We start from the raw sequence: 20,126 nt of genomic DNA, 5'->3' as shown, positions 1-20,126 counted from the left end.
TAAATGTAAGACAATTGCTCCTGTTTGACCCAACGAGTGAATATCGGAAGTTGGCTCACCAGAAGAGATCTTGACATTCATTACCATATGATCAGATGCACACAGCTCGTAGAATTGAACACAATATTTTTAAAGATTCATAAAATATCAAAATCAAGTACCTCGTGTACTCTACTCGTTATCTTTCTCAACTATACTCTCTAGAAAAATTGTACAACAAAAAAAGAAGAATGCGGGGAAACCCCGAAAAAATAATAATGGCGTCATTATTTACATACTCCCCCCGTTGACATGTCCGATGTCAACACGGTATGACTAAACATAAAGAAATCCTAAATATATATATATATGTCAAAAAAAAACTATAAATACTCTTCGCGGAGTTTACGCATCAACTGTCCTTCAACCGCAGCCTTTCTCGTCGGCCTTCGTTGTTGCTCATCTTCATTGAGAGTGTCTTCAGCGGGTTTTTCAAGTTCACTTTTTTCAACTTTTTCAACTTCGTTTTCAGTCTCATTTGCTATTTCAAGTGGAATCAGTTTTTGAATAGGACGCGTTATCGTAGAAACAAGTCCTTTCTTGGTGTTAACCCGAATCTTCGCACCACGAATAAATCCGTCCTTTCCATAGATCAGTTCCGTAACTTTACCCAATGGCCATCTACTTCTTGGCAGTTGGTTATCATCTTTCACCACCACGACGTCGTTCAACTTTAAATCAGGTGTTTCTCTGCCATCCTTTCTGTAGAAGTGATGTTGCCGTAATTCGTTCAAATACGTTCGATAAAATCGTCGCCACTGATCGTCAAGCACTCGTTGTACATAAAGTAATCGTTTCGAGCACTGGTCGGTATCATTCATTGGGACACATTCAGCACCAACAATGTTCGAGCCGTAAATAAAATGCAAAGGTGTGATAGTCTGTCCAAGATCGTCCTCACTCTGATATGTAAGTGGTCTTGAGTTAATCGATGCTTCAACTTGGCACAGAACTGTCTCGAGCTCTTCGAAAGTCAATAGTGCCTTCCCAATGGTCTTACGCAAGGCGGTTTTCATTGATCTGACGATCCTTTCATAAAATCCTCCCCACCAAGGACTCTTGGGGAGAATCGGGTTAGTTTCAATAGACTCATGTCTCATAAATCTTTTTACATGGTTAGATTTAAACGTTTTAAAGTTATCATGCACAACCGTAGCAGGCGTTCCTCTTCTGGATTGAAATCTTTTGAAAGCTCTAATGAACGCTGGCGTCTTTAAATCGGGTGAAAGCTCAAAGTGCACAGCTCTAGTAGTAGCACATGTAAGTATTAATACGTATACCTTTGTCGTGTTTCGGTTCTCGGTACGAATGTAGAGTGGACCAGCATGATCGAACCCAACGTGTTCAAAAGCTCTCGAAGCGCAATACCTGTATTCTGGTAGATCTGGAGTCGGTGGTGATTTAATAGGTTTGCCTTGGTATCGTCGACAAACAATGCACTGTCGTAAAATGGATTTGATTGTGCGTCTACCTTTCGGAATCCAAAACTTCATTCGTAACATGTTGAGTGTCGCTTTTACGCCTTGATGAAATGTTTTTTCGTGGGCATCTTCAACCAGAAGTTTTGTAAAATGTGAATCACTCGAAAGAATCAACGGATACCTTTCGTCATATGAAAGCTTTTTATTCTCACCAAAACGTCCTTTAACACGTAAATCTCCTTTCTCATCTTCAAACAACTTCAGGGCGGACGAAAGTTTGTTGAAGTAGTTTTGGTTGTTTCGAAGTTTTCGTTGATTGTTTGTAATCAAAATATCAAATGCACTTTTGTATTCTTGAGTCGACAGTTCACGATCGTTGCATACTGTCATACTGTCTCTTTTTCGAATTCGATTTAACAATTTATTCGCAAATCTGTAAACATATCCAATGGTAGTTATAAGCTTTTTCAGTGAGCTAAACTTAGTCTCGTCTATAATATCATGTAACTGCGAATGACAATGATGAGTGGAATGACTAATGTTAGTAGTGACATGACTTTTCTTCTCTTCTGACAAAACATCGAATGAATGTTTGTTGACATGAAACTCAGGTGGAACAAAGCTGGAATCAGACAGAAATTCAGGACCGTTTAACCACAAATTTGAATTGAAGTCACCAATTTTGTCTGGTCTGGTAGGTATATCACTGGGGTTATGAATGGTGGAAACGTGAAACCATGATTCCGATGGAATGACTGATCGAACATAAACAACTCTGTTTTCTACCCATGGCTTCCACTGCTTCAATTTGCCTTTTAGCCAACAAAGGGCAACTTCCGAATCTGACCAACCGAAAAAACGATCAACTTTCAATCTACCATTGATCGCATTAAGCACATGGCTCATCAACTTTGCTAAGAGAGCACATCCTAGCAATTCTAAACGTGGAACAGAATGCGGCTTTAGGGGCGCAACTTTCGTTTTAGCAGTCACTAGCGAAACACTTACGCCGAGGTTAGTTCGTATTTTTGCATAAATCACAGCAGCGTAGGCAATCGTCGAGCTATCACAAAATCCATGCAGTTCAATTGATTGAATTTCATGACGCGGTTCACAGAATAAATAACGTGGTATCTCAAAAGTTTGTAAATTCGCAAAATCGTTCAATATATCTCTCCATTGTTTAAGCAGTTCCCCTTGCAGTGGATCATCCCAGTCGGACTTGTGTTGACAACATTTCTGGAAAAGAACCTTTACTTTGGTGGTGATTGGTGCGATCAGGCCCAACGGGTCATAAAATGAAGCAGATATACGCAAAATGTTTCTTTTTGTTGGAAACAGTTCTTTCGCTCGTTTCAATAACTCGTCAAATCGGTACACTAGAATATCTCTGTCGATGTCCCACTCGATCCCTAATACTTTGGGGTTAACAGTTTTGTCGCTATTCGGTTCAGAATTCACGTTCTCAATCTTATCGATAAAAGTTTGTAATTCATTGTTATTAGTAGCCCATTTTCGCAAATTGAACCCTCCTTCTTTCATGATTTGTTTACTAATTTCGTAAAGTTTCTTGCCTTCAGTTACGGTATCGGTACCGGTTGTTAGGTCATCGACGTACAAGTCATCCTTCAAAACATCAGTAATTTCGGGGCAGATAATTTCGTAAGTCTCCAAGTGGTGTTGGATTGTCCCATTGAGTAAAAACGGACTGCACGTTAACCCAAACACGACACGCAGAAATCGATAGATAATGAGCTTTGAATCGTTCTCGGTAGGGTTTTCTTTCCACAAAAAACGAAGATAATTACGGTCTTTCTCAGCGATTTCAATATTCAAGAAGGCTTGTTGAATATCAGCAACTAAAGCGACGTAGTTCGTACGGAATCTCAGCAGAATGTCAAACACCTTAGCAAGTAAATTAGGACCAGAGTACAAAATGTCATTGAGGGATGGTTTGTGAACGGCACAAGATCCATCAAAAACAGGACGAACTTTCGTTGTACTTTTATCTTGGCGTACAACCGGATGATGCGGAAGGTAGTGAGCATTTTCGCAAGCTATCTCACTTTCTGGAACTTTTTCTATAATCTGTTTCGATTCGTAGTCTGCAAAAACGTCGTTGTATTGCACAGCTAAATCAGGTTCATTTCGTAATCGTTTGTTAACAAGAGAATCTAAGCGTTGTTTCGAAACTGCAAAATTATCGGAAAGTTTATCATGATCAGGACGAAATGGTAATTCGGTCACGTAGCGTTCACCGTTGAATTCAAGAGTTTGTTTAAAAGAAGATAATACGTTTTCGTTTTCTCCGTCACCGATCGACTCAATTTGCCAAAACTTGTTCAACTCGTCACGAAGAATTGTGTTTTCGGTATCAACACGGCAGGCGTGGACTTCCATGCAGCTTGATTCGTTCGCTTTCGACTGTTCACCTCCGGACAAAATCCAGCCAAGTTTGGAATTGATAGCGATAGGACCGCCTCTCGGATCTCGAACAACTTCGCCGGTAATGAATGAATAATAATGGTCTAAACCAATCAGAACGTGAACATTCAGTCTCGTTTCACCATTTGAAAAATCTGCTAATTTCAACCGCTTCAAGTGTTCGTAATTATCAGCGTAATATTTCGCATTCTGATTTGAGAGAGGAGCGCAAATGTTTGGTACGGCAATGGCTTCGATGGGTACGGTAGATGAGCGGTCAGCGGTTTTTACATACAACTTAACAACGGGTAGCTCTCTCGATTGGCTGTTGCTATGGCCAAAAGTGTTAATAATTAATTTCTCCTTTCGAATTGTTTCTAAATTCAGTTTTTCTTTCAGTTCATTTGTGACATATGTTCTCTGGCTACCTGAATCAAACATGAATCTCGTTTGTATGTTCCTGCTCTCCCTTTCTTTCGAAACAAAAGCTTTAGCCGTCTGCAAAAGAATTCCTTTGTTTTCTTGGCTGATGTGATTCGCGTTGGTTTCGTTAGAAGGGTTTTCCTCCGAGCCATTGTTGTCTTTATCTTTTCTTTCGGCACGTTTTTCTTTCATACACAAAGAGATGTGGTGACGTCTTCCACATCTATTGCATATGTAATTTGAACAACAGTTCTTTGAAATGTGTCCATGCTGCAAGCATAAAAAGCAACGCCCTTCCTTTTTCATAATTTGCGAACGTGTTTGTACGTTGGTAACTTTTGAACACCTCGACGGAGAGTGAGAATCGTGACAGAAAACACATTTTTTTCTGTCCAAAGTCAATAAGCAGTCTGCGGTAGAAATTCCTCCTCTCTTGTAATTTTCACTGGGAGTTTGTCCCTTGCCTTTCGCGGTTACAGTGCACCTCTCTCGAGCTTGCAGTTCGTTATTGATAAAAAACAGCATCTTTTCAACGGACCACTTCTCCTCTCCAAAGTTTCTAGAAATAATCATTCGTAATTCGTTGGGAATTCTTTCGTTCAGAACCGGAATCAATAAACTCAGCATTTCGCTATTATACTTCAAATTTTTCAAATTTCGAATACAGTTCTCAACATCATTATAAAGTTTTCTCAATTGTTGGGTGTTATCCATTGATCGTACTGACTCAATCTTCAACAGGGCTTCCATGTGCGCGTTAATGAGCACCTGTTCGTTGCCAAAACGGTTTCTAAGCAACTCTATAGCATTTTCGTAGTTACTGTTCGTTAATTCTAACCCAGAAATAGTTGATAAAGCGGTTCCTTCGACGTATCTCTTCAAATAATTAAATTTATCAATTGCATTCAAACTGTCATTGTCATTAATGGCTGAATTAAACTGGTCCCAAAACGAGGGCCAATTCAAAGGGTTCCCATTAAATTTGCTCAGTTCTATTTTGGGTAGTCTCATCGATTTCTTTTCAACAGACCGTGTCGATTCTGTGGCTGAAACATGTGGTCCGGTAGCGGTAGTAATAGTCGCGAGACTCATGTTCACTAATAGATAAAATTCTGTAGCCTCCATAACGTCGGTTTCGATCTCTTCAGCCGATAAAACACCGTATAGCTCTTCATCTAACTCCTTTAACTGTTTAACAGTGTCAATTAAAGTGGTCTGTAAAGAAATAATTTCTGCTCGTTTCTCCTCCGAAAAGTCCTTAACTATGACATCAATTCGCTCGCGCAAAGTGCTCGCAATAGACCGCAACCCCTTTCGCCTTGCACTCTTCCTCGTAGTCGCAGTAGACATAATGAAATTTAATGTAATGCAAAAAATGAAACCAATGAAACTGGAAGCATGAAAAATGAAAGTTTTTGAAATTTTGACGTGCAGTACACAATAAGACGATTTCAGAATAACAAACACTGTCTAAGCTAAGTTAAAGTTCATAACATAAATCCACCAATTCGAGCAAATAATATCCACACAACATCACAAGTCCACCAATTCAAGTAAATATCCAAAAATAATATCAAAAGTCCATCAATCGAGCGCCATTTAAAGAATCATAAAATATCAAAATCAAGTACCTCGTGTACTCTACTCGTTATCTTTCTCAACTATACTCTCTAGAAAAATTGTACAACAAAAAAAGAAGAATGCGGGGAAACCCCGAAAAAATAATAATGGCGTCATTATTTACAATATTTTTGTTTTTTATCCTTAATGTATTGCCTGAATATAAGACGTCCTCTCCAAAGCATCATTGACTCATCAATTGATACCTTTCTATTACTTTAATGGGATAAATTTTCGCGGGGAATAAACTTCGCGCATTTTGCAGATTTGGGTACTATCCGCGAAAATATCTCCCTTCGAAAATTTGGAAACAGGCCATCCGCGAAAATTTTGAAAAGTTCCTTGATCTGCAAAATTTAAAATTTTTGTTTTTCTTTGTTTTCAGTCTGAGACTTTCTTTTTTGTAGGCCTAATTTTTAACCGAGTACTGAAGATGAAATGACAAAAGTCTCAAGTCAGTTGACCCTTTTAAGGATGTCAAACCTTTGCTCCCAGCTTCTAATGAAAATGATTAAACGAATTTGAGTTCTCTTCCCAGCCTTACAGATGAACAATTGAAAGTTCTTAGTAGTGGATGTAACGGATGACGAATCAGGTTTTTTAATTCAATTAGAATTTCGTTTCGTTTTTTTTATCTAGTTGTGCTTATTCTACCTGACATTATAGTTGTGTTGAAAGAGCTTTGAACTAAAATGCAAAACTACACTTGTCTCGGTCGGTGTAGAAATGACCAGTTTAATTAGGAGACAAGACAGTGCCATTCAGCCCCAAACCCTTTTGACAACTTATTTTACTTTTTGCAAAAATTGCTATTATGATCACTTTTGCGAAAATAAGTCCCGCGAAATACTAAAATTTCACGGATAAGCTTAACCGCGAAATTTAATCTACGCGGAAACTTATTCCATTAAAGTAGGAGTGTAGATGGTAGTCATTCTATTATTCAGTTTTATTTTTAAATACACGCCTCTCTCCTTTAAACGCCTTTCCCCTAATAAACACCCCCTTCAAAACCAGGGAAGGTATATAAACGCCTAGGTGCTTATTTGAGGATTTACCGTAACTCTAATTTTAAATCCTAGGGACTAACCTTGGACAGTAAAATCATACTAAACCTCCTTGATTGTACATTGCTTTTACCTAAAAGGGTTAATCGATTACCCTACCCGATTGAACAATCTGTTTTCGTAAGGACAGACTTGAGATAGAACAACGTAAAGCTTAGTTGCTTTTAAATTTTTTTTGGCACCATCTAAAGAATCTTTGAAACGCATTAGCACGTTTCTTTATGAGCAGTTCAACTGCAAAGTCCATCACTTTCACTTTCCACCGCACAGATGTTAACATTACCTCCATCACATTTGAACACGTGTACGTCAAGTAATGGTTCACGAAATCGAACCTTCTTAAAGGATTGCACTGGTTCGAAATCAAGGTAGATTGATTCAAGAGAATCGTGTAACTGCTGAGGTGAACCGTAAATACCTAAACGATAAATTAATAAGTGTTAAAAATAAAATCGAGTTTGAACAGCGCCTCTGTTCTCTTTTTCCATAAGCAGCGTATTTCCGTCGGGTGATAAAGGAAACGGAGAGGCTATAAATGATTCTAGTTCTGATTATACTTACGATTTAACCCTTTAAGGACGGCTCCTGCAATTATCCAGGGAAAGTTGAGCAAAAACAGCGCCACAATTAAACAACTATAAGTTCTGAGGAATCATATTTTACAAAGAGAGATAATTGGGTACCTAGCATAAACTGTTTTTCTCTCGGCCATAAATCTCAGGTTAATTTTAGAAAAGCTGATTATTTGTTGATTGGAAGGGTGCTGCTAAAAAGAAGATAAAGGTAAAGAAGTAAACATCAGATGTTCGTTTTTTTTCACGTACCTTAATTATCAGTATTCAATTTTGATTTTTCTTTATCATACATGCTTATTACAGTCTCAATAAATTTTTTGTCGTCAACTAAGCTTTCAACACTGACTGCTCCAAACGTTTACAGAATCGTCTTCATCAAGTCTTTGTGCTGGAAACAGTTCATCAACCAAATTATTTGTACTGTTATCATACAAAGTTACATCAGTGCTGCCAAACCTGATCACAGGAGGAGTATCATCATCATCATCATCTTCAACCTGGTCGTCGTTGCTGCTTAAAGACATCTGTACGCTGTATACGATCGGCAACCGGTATTTATGTTCATAAGAACGTTTTTTATACAACGCTTCAGCAATATTAATTTGCATTTCAGCTAATTCTTTCAAATACCACAGATTAAACTATTTTCTAGTATTTTCTACTTAGATACGTTTTCTCTGCAACAAGGTTTAATTGAAACCAAAGAATTGTCAATCCGTAGATGTAATCAGATATCATGGCTTATTCAATGTGGCGTCATATGGTACTCCGAAATATGTAGACGAGGAGGGAGTGGTAAAGTACATTTTCACGTAGAAACTGGACAAACAATATAAAAAACATTCTCGATCCCAGAGCTTTTTGAGAGAAAATCGAAAGTATTTTTTACTTTCGAGGTTTATCTCAAAGAGCTCTTGGATCAAGAATGAGGGTTTGAATTAATTGCAATAGTAAGAAATTGGATAAGATTTCCTGTAGTTGAGTATATTGATTTCATTTTGCGCGCCTATAAAGTGCGTCTGTAAAATGGCTTTTTTTTCTTTATAATCATTTTAAGCAATGAAAATAGTTTGCCACGCTCCGCAATAACAGGCCTGGGGTCAAGAGATCCTGGAGAAAGAGATTGACAGTATTTTTGTCTTGCTTTCACAATTCAGGGCTAAAGGAGTCAAACATAACAACAACAACAAAAATAGATGAAGTTGCGTTGCAAATTTTCACGTTTATACACTAAGTGCAACTGCCTCTATATAGAAGCCAAACATTTGATGTTTTAAAAGAAATGACCACTCAAATCAACTGCACAGTGAAAATGTTACACTGCTGTTGAATATTACGGTCTAACCTTTATAAAATTTAAAAACTTTGAATTACAATAAATCTTATTATAATAATTATATGGTATTCCAAACTGTCTATCTTATTTTTTCGATGATGCTTGATGATGTACCCAGATCCTAGAATAGTTAGCAAAATAGATATTGTGTGTGTGGTAAGACACAAAACTGTGCCTACTTATTTTTTGTTAAAAAATGATAACGGAGATGTTCTGAACCAACTGCGGACACTGGCCCAACTTTTGACACGGGACTGGCCCGTCTTTTTTTAGACGCGTGACTGATCCATCTTTAGGCGAGATAGCTAGTCAAAAGACGGGTCGGTGCGTTCACAGTTGGGATGGACCATCAATTGACGGGCCTAGCCCAACAAATGTTTGTAAATTCGTTTTAAGTTGGTACAGGCCCAACTATTGACAAAGGAATACCGCACTTTTAAAAACCGTGTCATCAGATGGGACAAAACCCAACTGTACACAAATAACTCTTGCAATTTTAGGAAATGTGTCATAATATGGGACAGGCCTAACTGTTGACACTTGACACGTTTTAGAGAATTTTTAAAAACTGAGGACAGGCCAGGCCCAACTGTGGATAAATGCAGTATCTATAGAAGAGGACTGAAGGGGAAAAAATAACTGGGGGAAGACAATAAATCATGTCAAAATATAATTTATTACAAATATAGCTAAACTAGTGATTATAACAAATACCATGTCATGAATTCTGCTTTTCCTAAAAATTGTACAAACACAAACACAACTTCACAAATAAATTTGTTAAATAAGGGATTAGTAGCTCAGCCGGTAAAGTGTTCGACACATACCTAAGTGGTTGTCGGTTTCATCCCCAAATGAGGCTGTCACCCAGTTGGGCAAGAATTTCAAAAAAGGATAGTATTTTTGAGAGGTTTGTGATGAATAAGTTTTTTACAATTTGTATTCAGATTGATCGCCCGATTGGTAAAGAATGGCACGAGGCATTCTCATCAAATGTTTTTTCCCGGATACAGACAACATAGCAGCGTCCAGGTGCTACGATGTCTTTCTATATATAGATCTCGTCTCTATGTTCCAGCAAACAATTTTAAAGATCCGTCCTGTGTGACACTGGCGGAAATCAAAAAAGGAAAAAGAAAAATATCATCCGTGTAAAAGTCTGCTTTTGTAATTTTATACCGTGGTGCAATAGCTGATTTTAATCAAGAGGCTTGAGATTTCATAAATTGCAGGCTTCAAACAAGTCTTTCTTTTAAGGTGGTAGTTACTTAGCGTATAGTGCAACACGTTTATTAAAAAACACACACGATAAAAACATAAAAAGAATTTCACGACTCTAAACTTGAAAAAATAGTAAATAAATAGATACAGCGCCTGGACGCTCTACAGGTGGAAAAAGAGAGAAAATTCGGTGTGGAAATTTTTGATGTGGAAATTGAAGGAAATCGGATTATTGGCGGGGATTAAATTGAGTTAAAGTTTGCTAAGTTTAGTGTGGATTTGGTTTGGTGAGTAGTATCTATCGTGGTTTTTCATCGTCATATTGTGGCATTGTGTTTAAAATCATTTAAACGGAATTGTTTTCGCTTTTTAAACAAATTTATTAATATTATTAATGTGGTGTGTATTTAGTGAATAGTCATATATTTTGTAGATTTAATTCGGCGATTGAACAAAACTAGTCAATTTGGTCAAAATCTCTCCATACCACAATTCCTTCTAGTAAAATATACTTTAGCCTAGTTTTCTACAAGAAAAATGTTTTTCAGATCCTTAGTTTTTTTTAACTAGAACAGAAAAATACGCATCGTTTTTAAATTACTTTTTAGTGAGTAATCTCCTCCTCCCGATCAATACTTTTCCATTTTCTTCCGCCTTTGGCTTTTCTATTCCACCTCGCCCTATCTCCCTAAAGGGCTATTGTTTTAGGTTAGTTTCTAACCCCATCTGATTAGCTTCCCCAAATAAAAAAACCTGTCACCACTGTAAGTAATTTCCTTTGTTGTCAACTTCAATGGTGTAAAAAGTATGAATTTCTTTCCAACTTATGCACTTATTTTTTGGAAATTTTCCTGAACTTTCTAAAATTTCATTTTTTCGTGACTAAATCCTGTGTTGAGCATACGTTTAAAGACGTCGGTATTTCTTTGAAGTCAAGTTTACTAACTAAAATGATAAATTCGTGCAGTACAGCACAAACACAAAAAACCGTTTAACACGAAGTTAATTTGTTTCTCAACTGCAAAATGAAATATATTATTAATAAATAATAATAAAAATGTTAAAAACAAAAACATTTGTTATAGTCTGTATTTCGGTGTTACTTGATAATTATTCTTGCCATCGCGAGCTTTGAAAATATAGGCAAGCAACAGTATAGATTATATATCAATAATTCAAGGCAATTTTTTTTCTGCCCAAAAATTTTGATTGTCTTTTTTTTTTGCCTTTTCATTTTCATAGTCTGAATACACCTATTTCCATATCCATTTGGTTCCGCGAAATATACATACTCACAATGCAGAATAACATGAAAACGAGATTAGTTATAAGGAAAAATTGGGTATGCTAGTTGTTTACATGCGGATACATGCAAGTTTGAAGAATGTATCAACAAAATGTTGACCTTTACAGCTTTTAACTGTCAGTTTGAGATAATCGTAGTTAACAGTTATGCAGAGAGTTTTGGTAGTGGTACTGTGACAAAAAAATTTAAAATATTGCAGATTTTAAGGGTGTATCCTTTGGTATATGTTAGGTAGCTAGCTAGCCAGCTAAACCTCTTAAACCTACCAGCCACGTTTTTGGAATGATGTGAATACATTTTTATTTACTGTTTCCAAGTAAATTTAGAACTAAAACTCAATATACAGTTTACTAACGCTCAGTGGCACTTCATATTTTAATCAGTTAAAAAAATTAAAATTAGCTTGTATAGTATAGCTAGCTAAGCCAAAAACTAGCCAGCAGCTAAGCTAAAACTCTGGAAAACGTACTGTAAATATCATATTGAGCTCCCCATTCCCCAAAAATCAATATTGAATATGCTTGACTGATGCTAACAGAAGTATTCAAGAAACCTAAAGAAAATTACATTGACTTCAGGGGAAAGGAGATGGCACAGTAAAGAGATTTCAAAGGCTGAATTTTCTTATAGCATTTTCACAATTATTTTTCCAGGGTTGTAGCTATAGCTTAACTGTGTGACTTACCAACGAATCATTTTTCCACATTTGCTGCGTAAAATGATATTTAAAATTAATATTTCCGGTACTGGCTGTTGTGATCATGCAATTGTCACACTTCCCCTGTCACTACCCTCTCTTTTACTGACTGCCAATAATCGTACATTTGTATCAAGCATTGTGATGGTTAACCTTAATACTTACAGTTTGTGAGTAATATGAATTGATAAAAATGGCACCTCAGTTTTTTAGGTTTTTTAGGAAAAAATGAAAATAAAATAATATATATAAAAAAAACAGGATTTCAGCTGTAAACGTGCATATTATTTATCAAAATCTCAGTCTCAATGTTTTTAAAAACCTTGCTATTTTGAAATTTTGAAATGTTTTATTTAAATTAATTTACTTACAATCACCTACGTAACAACAAGTAAATGAGAGCATATATAAGTCATCAAAAAATCATTTCGGAAATCACTTCTAATTTTTGACTTTTTGATACGAGGGAAGACGGGAAAATACAGGGTTATAGTGTTACCTATATTACTGAATTTAAGGCAGATTCCATCTTTTTTCTGTAAAAGCTTTATTAAAAATAGCTGCGACGCATCAAACACATAAACAACTTTGAAAGAAGTCTATTATCAATGTCAGATATACTCCCAGCATTGCATGACTCCAAATAGAAATCAATATTATCTAGCGTATTAAAATTCGCGCAGCACTTTTTCTCGCGCAATCCAAAATTCGCATATTTATATTCTTGTGGACTAATAGAAGCTAAAAAGCAGCTTATTAAATACTGAAAAGGTTATTGAAAGAAACAATTAACTTAACCTGCTTTATTTTCTTGTCAACATAAGGTACAAGATTTTATCAATCATATCCGAACAATTTGCTTTATTATACCAATGGCTAGGCAAGTGCGTGACTTGAAAGTAATTCTGCAGGTTTTGTGAATGCTTTCTTGATTACGGAAGTAAATATAACGTCGTTGTATGAAACCCACGGTACAGAAGATCGCCTCTATTACAAAGGCTTTTTCAAAATTCCGATGTTATATGATAAAAAAACGATATCCCTTAAACTGTATATTCAAAATATAAAATTAGTTCCTTACGACAGTTTACAAGAAATCTGAGGAAATAACCAGAGAAAACCTCCCAGGCGATGATAGTGACGATTTATAGTTGTATATTAGAAAAGATTAGGTCTCTTTTCAACAAACCAAATATCGGTCTTTAATTTTTCACTTAACCTTTTCGAGCGGACGTATTTTCGCGCAGTACTTACACTTACGCATCAAGGCTTCATGAAAATTAATACTACGGGTATCATATAAACTACGGTATATTTCTGACCACGCCGACCACGTGCTCATTGATTGATTTGGTATGGGGTGAGCTTGAATTTTAGGGATTTGTTCTGACATTTGTTTGCATCTGAGCTCTCGTTTAAGAGAAACTAAATTTGATTTCCTCGAAGAAAGCTGAGTTTGCTGGATTTATCACGCAAGAAATAAAAATTATTTTAACATTTTTAATTAGCTTTAGTTGCACCGGTTTACGCTGTGTGAGAACCTCGAATAAAAACTGTTTTGCCAAGGTAAAAGTTTGTGCTTATCTCCAGGTCTTTGTTCAAATGATAATCAGCGGTTTACGGCGCAATTTTTTATTACACCTCTTTCTAAAAAAAAGCCTAAAAATAAAGGTTTTATCCTGGTATCATCCAATAGTACTTTTATTCATTCACTTAACCCTAAACGTTTGTAATTCTTTAAGGAGTGGAGGTATGGCAAAAGCCTTCAGCAAGTTTGCTTGTGATCTTTGTAAGTAAAACCAATTTCGCCTGACAAAAGGTAAATAAAACAGAGTTCGTAACTTACGATGGAGATAACAATATTTGTGAACAAAGTCGATTTTTTCGCCATATTAAATCAATTTTACGGATATATCTCCATAGCTTTGCACTAAAGCATAGGCTAAGATAGTCATTTTTAGTAAAATAATGTTGGCGGATATTAAATTTGGCGCAACGAAAATGTTTTCATACAGAATATAACCTATATCGTCTTTTTTTTTTTCATGTAAATTTTTTTTAGTAAAAAGTGGAAAAAACCACATCGGTTTTCATTAAATGTCAAATTTAACGCTAACTTGAACTTTTTAAAATTTAATACTCCATCTCCCGTGACTAAATTTCTGGTTGAGCATACGTTTTTAAGACATCGGTATCTCTTTAAAGTCTCGTTTACTAACTGGAATGAGAAATTCATGCAGAACAACACGAACACAAAAAATCGTTTAACACGAAGTTAATTTGTTTCTCAACTGGAAACGAAATATATTATTAATAAATAATAAAAATGTCAAAAACAAAAACATTTGTTATAAACAGGTAATATAAACACTAAACTTCATTCTGTAGACGTGTCGTTCGTCATGCTTCGTCTTAAAAACGTTTACATCATCGCAGGCCTGGCAAACATAGGCAAGTGATACTTATTATAATCGAGAAAACAATTCAGCCTTTCTTCCATTGCCATTTTGCACCCACTCCCAACGAAAGCATCCATTAGATGGCTTTTTTCTTCAGCGCATAACTGAAAACAAAACAAAAAATATTCCATCCTAGACTGCAAGGCGGCGATGCTAGCGTAACCTAAGAGACTTCAAGAAATACGTATACTGAATAGTTAGTAATTTTATATATAAACTAGCCGGGAGACCTGGCGTCGAAACGCCGGATTGAGCCACAAGTAAAGGAGTGACCCGGCGTTAAACACTCTGTGCAGAGGTTAATAAGAGCTGTAAACTGTGCAACATGATCTGGTGGAGCTCTTTAGTACAGGTATACAGTACGTCGTAAATCAATCAAAGCGCATAAACTATTAGTGTTGCGACTGTAATATATTTTTGAAAAAAAACTTTTCTGCAACGATAGCTGATATAAAAACAGAGTTTACAAACCGTTGTTACTCCATCATAGCAAAAACAATCGGTCAATGTTATTTTATTTTGCAGAATCAGTTTTCGTGAAAGTTAAAAAATTAATCGTGACGCGGGGCTGAGCGCTTAGTACAGTTAAACCGAGGAATAATACCCTTTTAAAAAAATTTTCTCGCAGACTCTGTTTAAATAAAAACACAAGAAACAGTCCATTGCTAACACAGGGCTGAGCGGTTAGTCCAGGTAAATAGTGTTGCTAGCTATAACTGCATTTAGCATAAGAATTATGAATATTGTTGTAGCCAAACTGCATTTTTAATACTTTCACTTTTTAGCCAGATATAACTGAGCAGCTAGCTAAATAGCCACATCCGTCAATAAAAAAAATGTTGGTTAGGATAAAAAGCTCTTATACCATAAAGAATAATAAAAAGTAAGGCTGTAGCTAGCTAGGTAGCTAGGTAGCCTTCAAAATCTTCGTTCCTAGCCATAAATCCTAAAACTGGTGCGTTTAAGATCTGTACGTGGCTAAAAAACGTGACAATATATTTATGTTAACATTGAGAAAAACAGAAAACAATATAAAGAAGATAAAAAGATTAAACAAGTCTACAAATTTCACAACACTGACCACCACACATGACCACTTTCAAATCAAATAGCGAAAATCTTGGATTGATTTTTAAAGAATCAGGCGTCGTGATTGATAAACTACGCGAAAGCGATCAAAACAAATTTGGCAAAAATATATCGCATTTGGTGTTGGTGCGTATTTTAAAAATTTCGTGTTCCGCAACGGGAAACGGCTTTCGCGTACACACAGACAGACAGACGACGGCTATTATTAAAGAGATAAGTGGGATTTAACGAATAAAAGTTTACAGGGAATAAAATGCAGTACACTGTTTAAACTAGTTAAACATAATTTTAACTATTTGACGCAATCAACTTACAGAAACGTCCTCACGAACCATACGCCTTACTCTCTCTTCTACTGACAAAACTTCAGAACCCTAAGGAGAATTGAAGCATGCAAAAACAATAAAAACAAGGAGGCTTCACCAATTTCCGTGAAAGATAGACTTTACATTGGATAAGTAACAAGTGCAAAAATTATTCGGGATTAGGATAACAGTGAGGTGTGTGCGTGTGTGTGAAAAGCCTTAGCTAGAAAAAACGTTTTCAAGAAAATCTTTTTCGTTTTGGAAATACCTGGCTCGACAAAAATGTTTTTACGACAAAAACCTGTGCACAAAAAAAAAACGATCAAATTTTATTATTTCAGTATAGCTACCTCTTTCATAAGAATACGAACGCAGTAAAATAAAGTTGTGTGTTATAACGTATGAACAATACAAATTACTGACCTCAGGTGTGGATAAAATCTCTCGTATCTCATTTCTGAAGTCTTTGAAACGGTCGTGATAAATAGCCAAACACCATGATTCATTAAAATAGCTAAAACAACAACATGTTATGAAAGCGTGGAAATGTGTAGGTGTATCAGAGAAGAATCAAACATTATTATGTATTAAGCGAACAGAGTTATTTCTCATTAGGGTATAAATCCAATCTTGATCCAGATAGAGGCTTAGGATAAAAATTTCTGAACAGCAGATATATTATTATCATAATTACATTATTTTATTATTATTTCCAAATATTTATACAGGATAGCCACCTTAGTATTGAAAACACTGTTATTAAATATCCGCTTTCCGCTGGATTTTTAATTATGTTTTATATTTTATGATATAGATATTAGAAGTTTGGTTGATATTAAAGCATGTTACAATATCTGGAGTTGTACACACAGCTCATAGCCCAGTAATCTTTACAGATATCCGGTGACTTCACTAATTTTGTTAGTGGGAACAACATGTGAAATTTGATTGGCAGTACAAATTTTTTGATCACCCTGCACACGATAAAGACTTGAAAAATGTTTTAAATATACCTGTAAAAATCAGTGATTAATCCTTCAGTATATCTTTGCACCATATTGTTTAGGTATCGTTCATGCATACCATACAAACACAGCAAGTTTGTCGCGTTGATTGGCTAAAAAATAAAACTTAGATGAGTTTGTCGCGTTGATTGGCTAAAAAATAAGGGTTTGTCGCGTTGATTGGCTAAAAAATAAAACTTAGATGGGTTTGTCGCGTTGATTGGCTAAAAAATAAGGGTTTGTCGCGTTGATTGGCTAAAAATATAAAACTTAGATAGGTTTGTTGTGTTGATTGACTGAAAATATAAAAATTAGATATATTTATTGCGTTGATTGGCTGGAAATATAAAACTTAGATAGGAGTGTTGTGTTGATTGGCTGGAAATATAAAACTTAGATAGGCTTGTTGCATTGATTAACTAAAATTATGTACATATCCTAAACACTGCCTCCATTCTTTACTTAAAAGAGCACCTAGGCGTTAGTTGCGATGTAGTAGTTAGCTCGGTGTGCGCAGTTAGCAAAATTTACAAGGTGAAACGAGCAAGTAAGAGAGGCTATCGGTATTCAGCTATTATTTCCACAATTTCAGCTAAAAACAAAATCCAAGATGTGTGGTCCTGTGGATATAAAGAAAATGACACAAGTTTTTCTCCAACCACAAGTAGGAATAAAAAAGTAGGAACCCACCGAATTAAGTTTCCTCTTTTTAGTCCTAGATTCTATAACAATATCCCAGTGGGTAGCTACACGACGTTTATTCAATGTTGATAAGATGTTGAAATTTGGCAGCGACGTCGCAACATAAAACTCAACGTCTAATTCGCAACGTCGATGCAACCGACGTAATTTCAACGTCTTTTCAATTTTGTCCCCCGGCATAAATACAACGGTCGCATCATTAACGTCTTTCCAACGTGGTTATCTTAACGTCTTTTCAACCGACGTAATTTCAACGTTAAAACATTGCAAATAGAAGACGTGACGTTGTTTCTGAAACCCGAAAAACAATGTCATTTTAACCCCTAGCTATGTCACGTCAATAAACCGATGTTTAGTCAACGCTATCCTCAAAACCTTATTCCACCGACGTATTACCAATGTTACCACAATGTTGGAGAAATCATTTTGCTCCTGAAGTAACGAAGATTACATGGTGCTACTGTTAAAGGTCGCAAGAGCAATAAACTATTCTATTCACGAACTGAATTGAAGTTGTATTCCCTATCAACAACAACAACACCCTTTTAAGTTAATGGAGAAATGATACAGTGTTACCATTTATCATTTTGAACCAGATTATATTTTAAATTTTTTTTCGATTTTATATATTGTGCCAAGGTAATGTCATTTTTCACGTATAGTTGTTCATGTCACTATAATTTTATTATTTCGTAATATTAAAATTTTTGTTCACAACTTTATTCACAGATGAAATGGACACAAAAATAATAATTGTTTTTTTTTCATCGGAGCGTACGAAACATTCGATCCATTTCTTCAAACATTTGACAAGGGGTTTTGTGTGGTAAGATTTTGTGGGGAAAAAGTATTTCAACCTATCTTTTTGAAGTGATAAACCGTATTTTTTTTAAAAAACTATATTCTATTAAACTATAATTTAATATACGTTAATAACTTCGTTTTCACATTTTACCATATCCATTTTGTTGCATGTATTACCCCGCCTAGTTATTGGCGGGAAACTTTCAAAAATAATAATTTGTGAAATTTATATCAACTTATAAATCGAAAATGCCGAAAAAAGAAGGCAGGTCTATGAACAGACAAGAGTAAGTAGATTACTTAGTGAGAAATTTGCTTCGTTCTCATTCTTAAACGAAGCTAAGAAAAGAACATTTTTACAGATTTCTGAAAGTCCCTCTTCGCTGGGAATCTTGATTGTTAGTAAAAAAAATATTTGTAAATTAAGTCAGGAATAAATTAACTATATGTTGAGCTGCAAAATATGCTTGGCGGTTTATTTTGCAGTGAGTATTTTACTAGACTTCTGGTTTAAGTAAGAGTAATGCTAAAGTGCGCGCTTTTACGAAAAAATAAGGTCCTAAAATATAATGTTTATTTTAATAACTTTTACAACCATGATTTCAAGATTGGGGGTTGGCGGCTTTTCACAATTTTTAAGTAGTACCTTAAATACTCGATTAAGCTCTCTCCTTCCAATAAGCCTCCTTAAAAATCAATAAGTCCCATGAGGATTAATCATATATTCACGATATAGCAAAATGACCTTATTTGCAACTGTATTCATAACAAAGAGCCTCAGATTCAAAACTGACTTTACCAAGCAAACATACTTTTTCTCTAACCAATGCTTGATTTAAGGCTTCTGTGCAACAGCTTTACTTGACACTTTAGGTGGTTGTCGAAGCGTGTTAACCGACTGCCTTATGAGAGGTTGTATTGTGCCTGGCACATGAAGTCAAAGCAATAAATTTGCTAATACAGCATATATTTTGACAATCTCGTCCCGAGACTGGGGACAAGTTTGGATTGAAACACTTGAGATCTCTTTAAAGTACTAGTTGTGAATACTTGACACATGTTTTAATGTCATATTTTCTTATTACAAAAGTGTTGTTAAAGCGTTGAAAAGAAGTTAAATAAAGAACATTTCTAAACAACATAGAAACAACGTTGATTAGACGTTGCGAGACGTTGTTTCAACGTTGAAATGACGTTGATGTCTGCCGTTAGATGGCATCGAAAAAAAATGTCAAAAACTTTCATTCTCAACGCAAAATCAACACGTCAGACATCACCGTCTATTCAACGTTGTCTCAACGTTGAAATGTGTCCACTGGAAACTCTTCACCAAAAACGAACAAAAGTGAATAAAACTGGTAAATATTTGTGAATATTTACAGGTCTTTTAGAATAATTCATATAAAACATGAATTCATGCAATTTACTTCGACGAGGGAGCTTACTATAATTACATAGATACGTTTGCAGTGGAAACGTGTTTGACGAAGCAAAATTTTCAATATCTTAATAAACCCAGGGCTAGGATCTAAGTTTCACACACATTACTACGCTTCTATATACGAACGTAAACGACAAAGCCTATTTTTAAACGTAATGAGATTTTGTTTATACGTATTAAGCTTCAAATAAAG

At 35.5% G+C, this 20,126-nt stretch overlaps 2 protein-coding genes across 2 annotated transcripts in view; both read right to left on the bottom strand.

Moving 5' to 3' along the window:
- Window positions 1-362: 362 nt before the first annotated feature.
- On the bottom strand, window positions 363-5,657 carry LOC130642214 (uncharacterized). The gene has a single exon (XM_057449300.1). It carries the CDS (start codon window positions 5,655-5,657, stop codon window positions 363-365), a length of 5,295 nt encoding a protein of 1,764 aa, XP_057305283.1.
- Window positions 5,658-14,404: 8,747 nt separating this feature from the next.
- LOC130641117 (cilia- and flagella-associated protein 61-like) overlaps window positions 14,405-20,126 on the bottom strand; it is a 50,895-nt gene continuing 45,173 nt past the window's right edge. Inside the window, exons 38-41 of the mRNA XM_057447782.1 lie at window positions 16,996-17,099; window positions 16,406-16,496; window positions 15,992-16,051; window positions 14,405-14,692 (exon numbers count right to left, since the gene is read on the bottom strand). Coding sequence (XP_057303765.1) covers window positions 14,552-14,692; window positions 15,992-16,051; window positions 16,406-16,496; window positions 16,996-17,099 — 396 coding nt within the window. The 3' untranslated portion in view covers window positions 14,405-14,551. The remainder of the gene's footprint in view (window positions 14,693-15,991; window positions 16,052-16,405; window positions 16,497-16,995; window positions 17,100-20,126) is intronic.

Source organism: Hydractinia symbiolongicarpus, chromosome 4, assembly GCF_029227915.1.
Source record: "Hydractinia symbiolongicarpus strain clone_291-10 chromosome 4, HSymV2.1, whole genome shotgun sequence".
NCBI lineage: Eukaryota > Metazoa > Cnidaria > Hydrozoa > Anthoathecata > Hydractiniidae > Hydractinia > Hydractinia symbiolongicarpus.
The sequence above is the reverse complement of the archived record's forward strand: the minus strand, read 5'-3'. Positions and strand labels throughout refer to the sequence as shown.

Coding starts and splice junctions, on each gene's coding strand:
- LOC130642214 (XM_057449300.1), bottom strand. CDS start 5,657: ATGTCTACTGCGACTACGAGGAAGAGTGCAAGGCGAAAGGGGTTGCGG.